Source organism: Schistocerca serialis, chromosome 5 (assembly GCF_023864345.2).
Source record: "Schistocerca serialis cubense isolate TAMUIC-IGC-003099 chromosome 5, iqSchSeri2.2, whole genome shotgun sequence".
NCBI classification, from domain to species: Eukaryota; Metazoa; Arthropoda; class Insecta; order Orthoptera; family Acrididae; genus Schistocerca; species Schistocerca serialis.
The window spans coordinates 315,114,249-315,126,443 of NC_064642.1; the positions used below are offsets into that span (position 1 = coordinate 315,114,249).

Below are 12,195 nucleotides of genomic sequence, written 5' to 3' on the forward strand. Positions count from 1 at the left end.
AAGATGGAAGAAAATAGTCATCCTCCACCTTGCGAAGAACGAAATTACAGAAGTCCACACATTGTTGTTTGTCATCTTCATGAAGAGCTTACAGTAGCTGAACTTTGCATGGTTTCATGTGTACACATCAACACAACACATGCCTGACAGACATCGGGGCAAGTTGAACTGTCGAGCTGCAAGGCAAACAGATTTCTATGGACTCCTTGCGGAAATATGGTGGATGCGTTCGACTTTCGTGTTAGATCCTCAGTGACGGCTCAGTGATTTGCCTTTACACAAACAATCTGTTTCTCGGAATTGTTCATGCCATTGTCTAATGCTCTGTGCTGTAGGAGAATCCACACCATATCTGGTACGGAGGCCATGCTACAGTTATTAATGGCCCGCACTGTGCAAAACATAAAACACAAAATGCTTTCTGTTGACCCGACACCATTTTTATTAGAACTGAAGTGGGTGCCACTGCTGTTACCTAGAGGGAACCATGTAAAGCTCAAGAGTTTGCTCTTTCCAACAGTACATTGTTCACACAACAGTTACAATTTTTTTAAACTGGATGATTCCTTTTGATACACCCTGTATTCCCAGGCACAGCTGTGGACTCAAACAATGTTACAAACTGCTGATTATTATTTTTATTTTTTTTAATAAAAAACCACATAAAAGTAAGAAATTAAGATGGGATCTGGGTATGTCACAATGACTTGATATTGTTGAGAATCAAAACTGAAACATTAGGAAACAACTGAGTGAATATGTGAAAGAAATACAACAGATGCTGAACAGGTAATTTTAAGAGACGAAATAGTCAAGACAGCTGAGGAATAACAAGGCAAAAGACAAGGCCAAACACAAATCCTTGGTTAAGACTGATGAAAAGGGATAGGATGATATGACTCATTCTGAGGAATCAAGAACAGTTAATCTGCCAAGCAGCAACAGATGGAGTCAACCAGAATGTTTCTGGAAATGCATCAGAAAAGCAGAGATCTTTTCTTGAAATGACTTGTCACTGGAGATGAGACCTGGGTCTGTCAGCTGGATTACGAACACAGGAATTGATCTGGTACAACACTGGTTTGGAAAAGCTTGTCATGTTACCACAAATGCTTGCAAAAACATGGTGACTATATACATAAGCAACAAAAATATTGAATGATGGCAATAAAATTATTTCAACATGATAAACTGAGTAATGTGTAAAACAGGGAAACTTACTTATCGGACACTTCTCACACACCAGTCACCTAGCAGACAATATTAATAGGTATGACATGGCAGTCTACTGGTACAGTTACTGAAGATGAAAACTGTCTACTTATTTTACCAGTCCTGCAGTAACTTTGCCATGATGACAGCTTTGAATCTCAGGGAATATATTTCAGTCATCAGCAGTTTCCCAAATTATATGCTTTTTATGATTTTCAGAAAAGTGTTTTGAATAACTTCAGATATCTCTTCAAACAAAAGAAGCCTTGAAACTTCGCGGCAGATTAAAACTGTGTGCCGGACCAAGACTCAAACTCGGGACCTTTGCCTTTCGCGGGCAAGTGCTCTACCAACTGAGCTACCCAAGCACGACTCACGCCCCGTCCTCACAGCTTTACTTCTGCCAGTCTCTCGTCTCCTACCTTCCAAACTGTGAGGACGGGGCGTGAGACGTGCTTGGGTAGCTCAGTTGGTAGAGCACTTGCCTGCGAAAGGCATAGGTCCCGAGTTCGAGTCTCGGTCCAGCACACAGTTTTAATCTGCCAGGAAGTTTCATATCAGGGCACACTCCGCTGCAGAGTGAAAATCTCATTCTAAAAGAAGCCTTCTTCTTAATTAGCTTGACAGACTTGAGAAACCATACATTGAGCTCAGCTTGACAATTTTGAAGGAAACATTTTTCTCTTTCCAGTGAGCATTTCTCATCTGAAGAAACATTTTTCTTAAGTTCACCTGCCAACTAAACAATATGATCAATGTGTGTCTTTTGTCAAATCAATCTGCTTTAACAACTGTTGAGAAAACACACACACACACACACACACACACACACACACACACACACACACACATGAAAAAAGGGGGCAGGAGGAAGTTGAAGGGAAGAGGTGGGAGAGGAAGGAGTAGGGGAAAGTAGGGAACAGGGAAATCAGTCAGTTCTTTTACATTCAGAAACAAACGAAATGAACAAATACATACTAACAAGATTAGCTTTTTAATCATAGCATAACATATTACACACCTGGAGTGCAAATGTTCAAGTTGTACCTGCAGCGTCTCTACTTGTTCCTGTAATTCATCATTTGCTCTCTGGAGTTTTCTAGAAAAAAAAGTAGTTGTATGAACAAATTATGTAATTTTCAAGCATCTGAATGTCAATGTACTGAGAAAGCTACACACGAGCTGAATTGATTCTTCCAGTATTGAACAATATTATTCAAAGTTATTGGAATATTTAGAATAAGGATTATGAATTACTAGTGGTACTTCTACAAGAAAAAGCAAACATACTATCCCAAACCCAAACAATACAATAATAAGTAATTCAAAAACTTCTGTACAGAATGATGATGTTATCACCCACTTAAGTCACTTATGCCCTAATTTTGGAAATAAAAACAATAAACAAACATCTAAAATACATGGATAAAGAAAGACTAGTACAAGAAATCTGGAAATCTAAAATTTTACAACAGCTGCTACTGTTAGCTGCAACAGACAAAAGATGTGCTTTGGCGGTGCTGCACATTTTAGCAATTTTGATTAAGATAAACTCACATTACAGTGTTGTTCTTCTGAGACGTCAATGTAGAAGTGTGCACAAATCACCTAAATGAAAAATCCGTGCAATAAGCACATTTATTTATATATGATGGCCAACTCTGGAATTTTGGTTTTGTGAGACTGCGTGTACAAGATTGTGTGCCAATTTAAAATTTCAGATACACATATTTTAATGTTCACGTTATTTCTACATCTACATCTATATCTACATCTACATAGATACTCTGGCAAGCCACCACACAGAGCATGGCGTGGGGTACCCTGTACCGTTACTAGTCATTTTCTTTCCTGTTCCACTTGCAAACAGAGTGAGGGAAAAGCTACGCGCAATGCGTTTTGGCATCAATAGAATCATGTGGCAGTTGACTTCAAATGCCAGTGCTCTAAATTTTCTTAATAGAGTTTCTCGAAAAGAATGTCACCTTCCCTCCAGGGATTCCCATTTGAGTTGCCGAAGCGTCTCTGTAACACTTACGTGTTGGTCAAACCTACCGCAAAAAAAAGTAGCTGCCCGCCTTTGAATTGCTTCGATGTTTTCCTTCACCCAGGCTTGGTACAGATCCCAAACACCCGAGCAGTACTCAATGTGCGGTCTCCTTTACAAGTGAACCACTCTATTTTTCTACAATTCTTCCAATAAATCGAAGTCAACCATTCGCCTTTCCTACCACAGTTCTCACACGCTCATTCCATCTCTTATCACCTTGTAACATTACGTCTAGATATTTAAATGATTTGATTGTGTCAAGTACAACATTAATAATACTGCATCTCAACATTATGGGTTTGATCTTCCTACTAATCTACATTAACTTACAGTTTTCCAATTTTGGGCTAGCTGCCATTCATCACACCAACTGTAAATTTTATCTAAGTCGTCTTGTATCTTCCTTCAGTCACTCAACTTCGACACCTTACTGTACACCACACCATCATCAGCAAACAACTGCAGATTGCTGCCCACGCTGTCTGCCAAATCATTTATGTATATAGAGAACAATAGCTGTCCTATCAAACTTAACTGGGGCACTCCTGACAACACCCTTACCCTTGTCTCCAATACTCACTCACTATCGAGGACAACGTACTGGGTTCTATTACTTAGGAACTCTTCGGGCCACTTGTATATCTTTGAACTTATTTCATATGCTTGTACTTTTGTTAACAGCTTATAATAGGCACCATGTCAAATGCTTTCCGGAAATCTATAAATATGGAATCTGCCTGTTGCCTTTCATCCGTTGTTCACAGTATATCATGTGAGAAAAGGGCAATCTGAGTTTTGCACAAGCAATGCTTTCTAAAAGATACTGATTTGTGGACATAAATTTCTCAGTCTCAAGAAAATATATTATATTTGAACTGAGAATACGTTCAAGGATTCTGCAGCAAACAGAAGTTTGGTCTGTAGTTTTGTGGGTCTGTTCTTTTAGCCTTCTTATATACTGAGTCACCTGCGGCGTTTTCCAGCTGCTTGGGACTTTGTGCTGGGTGAGAGATTCATGATAAAAACAATGCAGGTAAGGGGCCAATGCCATAGGGTACTCTCTGTGAAATTGAGCTGGGATTCCATCTGGACCTAGTGATTTATTTACTTTCAAATCTTTCAGTTGTTTCTCTACACCAGGGATGCTGATTACTATGTTGTCCAAATGGGAGTCTGTCCAATGCTCAAATAATGCTATTTTTGTATGAATCTCCAATGTGAACGACTTCTTGAATGTGAAATTTAAATCTTTGGCTGTCCTTTTGCATCCTTAACTACCACACCAGACTGGTCAACAAGGGACTTAATGGAATCCTTAGACCCACTTAGCAACTTTACATAAGACCAGAATTTCCTTGGGTTTTCCGCCAGATCTTTGGTTAAGGTGTGACGGTGGTAAATGTTGTGTGCTTTGCAGATAAATCTTTTCACAGACACCCGAATCTCTACTAACCTTCGCTTGTTATCATTTGTGCATTCCCTTTTGAACCAAGAGTGCAACAGCCTCTGCTTCCTCAGCATCCTCAGAATTTCATTATTAAACCACGGTGAGTCTCTTCCATCCTTTATCCACTTACTAGCCACATAACTTGGCAGACCACGATTTACAACCTGCTTACAATTTGCCAATAATTTCTCTACATCCATCTTACTGGAACTAATCGATGACAATTCACTGTCTAAGTGAGATACTACGAGGGTAATGCCAAAAGTAAGGTCTGCTATTTTTTTATAAGTACAGAACTCTGTTTGTGTGGCAGTTGGTCACACTGTTATGAAGAGTGCTTCATGCGCTGTGTGTAAACATGCGCACGTCGCGCTGAGGCGCTCAGTCTTGGTTTGGCAGCTGTTGAGAATGGAGCTCCCGTTGGATGTTACCGCCAAGTGCGAATTGCAAGCAGTTATTCGGTTTTTGAAAGCAAAGGGCACAGCACTGATTGAAATCCTTTGCCAATTGATGAAAGTGTATGGTGAGTTGTGCATGGATGTCAAAAATGTTCAAAAGTGGTGTAGAGTGTTTGCAGCAGGTTGGACCGAAACCTACGATGAACAAAGAAGCGGGAGACCTTCAGTTTCTGATGAGACAGTGCTGAAGGTTGAGCAAAGCATGCATGAAGATCAGCGAATCACCCTGGAAGATCTCTGCACGTTGGTTCCTGGGGTCTCCCGAAGCACCATTCACAGAATTTTAACGGAAACATTGAACTACCGCAATGAGTTGAGCAACGAGTTGATGCTTCCCGCACATTTCTTCATTGCCTTGCAGCCGAACAGGACATCTTTCTGGACTTAATTGTAAAGGGTGACGAAACCTTGGCATACCACTTTACACCTGAGACCAAGCAACAACTTTCCGAACAGCAAGGCGGCAAGCTGGTATGACATGGGCATACAAAAACTGTCACACCATCTACAAAAATGCATTGACAGAAATGGTGATTATGCCGATACATAGCTAAATGTTCAAGCTGTAAACTGATGTAAACCATTGTAGAAATAAACAGGTCTGTGTACTTATAATAAAAATAGGAGACCTTCCTTTTGGAATTACCCTCGCAATAACTGATTATCTACTCTTATCTAGCAGAAATACTCTCCTAGCCCTCTTGACTGATTTATTAACTTTCGTATCCATAGCTGCTATAGTGACATCACAGTGCTAATCACCGTAGCTATACTGACACAGTCAATGAGGTCTGGCCTATTTGTAGCTACAAGGTCTAAGATATTTCCAATGTGTGAGGGCTGCCAAGCTAGCTGCTCAAGACACTTCTCAGGAAATGCGTTCAAAAGTATTTTGCATGACTGTCTGTCTGTGCCCTTACAATGAATCCATCAACATCTCAGTGTATCTTGGTAAGTTAAAGTCACCTCCAGCTAGTATTGCATGATCTGGTATTTACACGTGATTGATCCTATACTTTTGAGAACTGTCACAGCAGAGTTGGGTGGTCAGTAAAAACATCCAACAATTAATTTGGTTTCATCTACACCTGTTATACATGACCGGATAACTTCACTGTCACACTAAACTTTGACCTCACTAGAGATGATAATTTTGTCAGCTGCAATGAACACTCCCTCTACTACGATCTCTGATCTGTCTTTCCAGTACACATTCCATAACTTGCTAAATATCTCAGAGCTTTTCACTTTGGATTTCAGCCAGCTCTCGGTCCCAAGAATATCTTGAGCACAAGAACTTTCCAAGTGGGCTGTAATTCCGGAACTTTATTATGAATACTTTGACTATTTACTGCTAAAATATGGCAGTCGAATTGTCTTTATTCTGAATGCTGTTTGACTTCCCTTGCTGTATATCGGCTGGCGAGTGTTCATCAGAGCACCTCAATCTATTGCCCAGCCTAAAAAATTCTCATGTGCACACCACAAGTAATCTGCTACCTGAGTAACTGCTATCTTTGTGTACTGCACCCTTGATCTATCAAGGGGAGTCCACCAAATCCCCACACAATAACACAGGTCTAGAAATCTGCAGCCAAGAGCGTCACAGAGTTGATGAAGCCTTTGGTTGAGACCCTTCACTCGGCTCCAAACCGAAGGACCCTGATCAACTCTGGGAATGATGCTGCAAATTGTGAGCTCTGCTTGCACCCTGTGTGTGAGGCCAGCAGTCTTAACCACCTCCATCTTAACCACTTTCACCAGCCTCCTGTACAAACTGAGGATGGCCTCAGAACCCATGTGACAGGCATCGTCAGTGCCGATGTAAGCCACAACTCACAGATGACTGCACCCTGCACGCTTGATAGCCACAGTAAAGGCTGCCTCCACATCTCGGATGAGCACCCCCCGGCAGATGTACTGAGTGTACATGGGCTTTCTTTCCAGCCCTGAATGCTATCTGCTTAAGGGCGTCCATAACGCACCTAACATTGGAGCTCCCAATAACTAGTAAACCCCTCCCCACATGTACCTGCTCGGATCCTGCTGACCTGTCCACTTACAGGGTGAATGGGCGAGGTCGTGTCCATTCTCCACATTGGCCCTCCACCTCGAGGGACGTGAATGCGTTACCACCTGCCACTCACCCTGTTGTGAGGGAGAATTCACGGCATCGGGTGCACCAGGAGGTGCCTCGGAACTCGGAAGCAGAGACCATGGGCAAAACAAGTGACACTTGAGGTGGCCCATGTGAAATATCACGTACTCCGCCACCACTACACTCTCGAGGCAGCAGCCTTAAGGTGACTACTGTAGCCAAAACTCCATTCAGCTGTTTGCGAACTGCGGCCAGCTCCTCCTACGTCCGCACAAATAAAGCACTCATCATAGCCATTCTTGGAAGACTGACTGAAGAGGTTAACAACAAAAGCAGACAGAAGTCTAGATATGTGACCTGCTACCCTCCTGGTGTGTCATCAATTGAGGCTGATGCTTAATAAGCTATGTAGCTGGCTGTTCAGTGAGTAACTACTGCGTTACAGAGTGAATGAATTTACATTTACAAACACGAGAGATTAAATGTCATAACAGAAAAACACACACAAAATTTAATAAATATACTACGAGTAAGTCATAAAAAAGATAAACACTTAACTTGCCGTTCTGTAGTTGTATATCAATTCTAAGCTGGAGCCTGACTGGCTGGCTTACTAAACGGACAGACAGCTGCTTTCAAAACACAACATAATCTTTCATTGATTGTATCAATATCCATTTGTACTGTGATATACTGCGAAAATTTGAACATTCACATGTGCCACAATAAACTCATCATACAGTTATCATTAATTGTAGGCTTAAACTTAATTGTGCTCTTTTAAAATTTTTGAGAACAGTAGGCCTATCCTCATTCAAAACAATCATTCTCTAATTTCACTGCACAATTGTATGAGAAATAGATAGTTTTGAGAACTTTTGGACGGTTACAAAACTATATTTTCATAAGTTACTGGTTCGAGTATTTTGGATACGTAATTTATTTCAAAGCAAATCAGTGTTTGTGGCTCACAGTTCCGCCAAAAACTACATCACCCCTGAACTTTATTGTATATCAACACCAATAAACATGTATTTTTGAGAATTTTTGGAAGCTACCATTGTCCCTTTCATAATCTACGAGCAATTTGTAACAAATCAGGACCTACGATTTAGTCACTGTAGCAGATTTTCAAACAAACATATTGCATTACAGCTACTTTCCCTTTAAAGAAGAATAGCCCTACATATTATCTGCATTTACCATAAATTAACTCTGTTTTTGTGTGAGAAAACAACTATAATTAGCCTCAAAACATTTTAGTAAACTAGTAGTTTTTACCACATAGTTTTTTTGTTGTTGTTTTAAAAAAAATGTGTATTTGCTTCAGTTCTTATAGGGATCTAGCAACATTTTAGCTCAACAGATTAAAAGATAATCAGTGGGCTTAATTTAAAGTTACTTGTTCACTGTCTTATACAATATTGCACCAGCAAAAATGCAGCCCCACTGTGAATGCTGTTCTTGAATATGGGATAAGTTGGTTGACATTCATGAGCAGCTGGAAATCACCCTGGCTACTTTCAAACGATTGGTAGCTGCTGCAAATCTGTGCTTTGGAAGAGCTCCTATGAGTTGCTTGTCTATGATACCTGGACCAGAATACTAGCCTCTCCCGTGGATCTTGTCTCCTCTGCAGAAACTACAGAATCTGTCATTAGTTGTCCACTTGATGGTGGGTGGCAGGTCAGTGGCAGATCTATGCATCCTGTACAGGGTGGATGGGGACCAGTGAGGACTAAGGGTGTTGTACCGATCCTCCCTACCAACAAGTTTGAAGTCCTGTCTTTCACTGAAACTGAGCCAGTGGAACTCATTTCACCTGTTTTGGGAAAATCTGTTTCATCCAGTGTCAGGAGGAGGCAAACAAATTGAGTACCGGTCTATTAATTGTCGGCAGTTCAAATGTATGGTTAATGATGGTACCCCTTACAGAAATGGCTGCAAGGGACAGGAATGGACAGCAGCTGCACTCATTATGTATGTCTAGGGGCCTCATTTAACACACTAAAGAGGCTATTCCAGTACCTGCAGATTGTAGGGCACATTCGAACAAATGACGACTGTCGTCTGGGCACCAAGGTCATTCTCGAGTAATCCCAGCGACTGGCAGATAAGGTTGAGAAGACTAGCCTTGCGCATGGAGTTTCAACAAAGCTCACAATTTACAGCATTGTCCCCTGAACTGAATGTGACGCTTTGGTTCTAAGTCAAAAAGGAAGGACTGAACGACAAACTTTGAAAGTTCTGTGACAGGCTAGACTGTGACTTCCTGAACTTGCGCCATATGGTTGAGAACTGTAGGGTCTCCCTAAATTGATCCGGTGTGCACTACACACCAGAAGCTGCCACTCAGGTAGCTGACAGTGTACGGGATGCACACACACAAGGTTTTTTTTAGATGAAGTGACTATCCATACAATCCACATAACGATCAAAATAATAGTCTCCACAGGTCAGAGTATTAAAATCCTAATGGTAAACTGGCAAAGTATTCACAACAAAGTGTCAGAGTTTGAAGTTCCCACAGAAAGCAGTAAATCTCACATAATACTTGATACAGAAAGCTGGTTAAAAACCTGAAATTATAGCAGTGAGATTTTTGGGGAAAATTTAAGTGCATATGGAAAGGATAGGCAAATGGGAAATGGAGATGGCATATTTGTCACACCAGCCTAGAAACTCAAATCCATCGAGGTAGAGATTGAACCTGTATGTGAGATTGTTTGGGCAAGGCCCAGTATCAGGGGTATGTATAAAAGGGTAATTGGATCCTTCTATTGCCCACCAGGCGCATCTCCTGATGTAACCGAAAATTTAGAGAAACCTCAGTTCACTTGTACTCAAGTTCCCAGTCATACTGAAATCATTGGTGGATACTTTGATCATCTAACAATTAATTGAGAAAATTGCACTTCTGTTAGCAGCGAGAGTGATAAAACATCCTGTGAAACTTTACAAAATGCCTCCTATGAAAACTACTAGAACAAATAGTTACGAACCCCACTCATGGCGGAAATATACTGAATCTAATGGCAACAAATACAACTGACCTCTTTGTGGATGTCCACATCAAAACTGGTAACAGTGACTATAATGCAGTTGTGGCAACAATGATCACCAAAGTACAAAGGACAACTAAAACAAGAAGAAAGATATACATGTTCAGTAAACTAGATAAAAAGTCAGTTGTGTCATGTCTCAATGAGGAACTTGAAACTTTCAACACAGGGCAGGAGCATGTAGAGGAACTCAGGCTCCAGTTTAAAAAAATAGTTGACCATGCCCTGGATAGATATATACCGAACAGATCATAATGGGAGGTAACCTCCATGGTCTACAGTCACTGTAAAGAAATTTCTAAAGAAACAGACATTAAACCAAAGCGTAGGGCAACATATAGAGAGATACTGAATGAGACGTGGTTGGTTATCAAGAGAACAATGTGTGAAGCCTTCAATGACTACCACAGCAGAATATTGTCATGTGATCTTTCACAGAACCTAAAGAAATTCTGGTCATATGTAAGTGGCACCAAAGTTAGTGTCCAGTCCCTATTGGATGAGACAGGAAATGAAATTTAGGGTGGCAAAGCAAAAGCTGAAATGCTTGACTCCATTTCCAAATCTTCCTTTATGAAGGAAAATCTACGAGAGTTGCCCCTGTTTAATCCTTGCACCACTAAAAAGATGAATGAAATCAGTATTAGTGCCAGTGGTGTTGAGAAACAGCTGAAATCATTAAAATTGAACAAAGCTCCAGGGCCCAATGGAACCCCTGTCTGAGTCTATACTGAATTTGAGGCTGAGTTAGACCGCCTTCCAAATATAATCTGTTATAAATCCCTCTTGCAAAAAGACACAGGTCACACCAGTGTACAAGAAGGGTTGTATAAATGATCCACAGAACTACTGTCCAGTATCCTTGACATGGATTTGTTGTGGAATATTAGAATGTATTCTGAGTTCAAACATAATGAGGTATCTTGAACAGAATGACCTCTTCAATGCCAACCAGCAAGGATTTCGAAAATATCAATCATGTGAAACCCAACTCGCATTTTTCTCACATGACATAATGAAAGCTTCACATCAAAGCAATCAGGTAGCTGCTCTATTTCTTGGTTTCCGAAAAGCACCAGACACAGTATCACACCTATGCTCATTTGTCAAAAGTACGATCATATGGGGTATCAACTGAAATTTGTGATTTGATTGAGGCCTTTTTGGTAGGGAGGATGCAACATGTTATCTCGGATGAAGAGTCATCCTCAGATATAGAAGTAACTTCGAGTGTGCCCCAGGGAAGTGTATTGAGACCCTTGTTGTTCATGTTGAATATTACCAACTTTGCAGACGATATTAAGAGCAACATCAAGCTTTTTGCAGATAATGCAGTTATCTATATTGAAGTTCTATCTGAAAGGAGTTCCACCAGTTATCTATATTGCAGTTCTATCTGAAAGGAGTTCCCAGATATTCAGTCAGATTTTGATAAGATTTCAAAGTGGTGTAGAGATTGGAAACTTGCTTTAAATCTTCAGGAATGTAAAATTTTGCCATTCACAAAGCAAAAAATGTAGTATCCAATGACTATAATATCAACATGTCACTGCTGGAATCGGCCAACTCATACAAATACCTGCGTGTAACCTTTTTGTAGGGATATCAAATGGAATGTTCATGCTTTATTGGTAGAATACTGGGAAAGTGCAATCATTCTAAAAAGGAGATTGCTGACAAATCACACGTGATACCAGTTCTAGAATATTGCTCAACTGTTTGGGACCCATTCCAGATAGGATTAACAGTGTATATGGAATGTATACAGAGAACGGCAGCACAAATGGTAACAGATGTGTTAAATTCTTGCGAAAGCGTCAGAGCGATGCTAATGGAATTGACTGGAATACTCTAAAAAGATAGACATT

General features: G+C 40.5%; 1 protein-coding gene across 3 annotated transcripts in view; it reads right to left on the reverse strand.

The window, feature by feature from the left end:
• The window catches only part of LOC126481235 (coiled-coil domain-containing protein 102A), a 152,677-nt gene that overhangs the window by 41,961 nt on the left and 98,521 nt on the right, over positions 1–12,195 (reverse strand). For all 3 annotated transcript variants that reach the window (XR_007587534.1, XR_007587533.1, XM_050104848.1), the window contains one exon: positions 2,234–2,311. Coding sequence is in view for 1 of the 3 variants with exons in the window: in XM_050104848.1 (XP_049960805.1) it covers positions 2,234–2,311 (78 nt within the window). In the remaining 2 variants the exon portion in view is untranslated. The remainder of the gene's footprint in view (positions 1–2,233; positions 2,312–12,195) is intronic.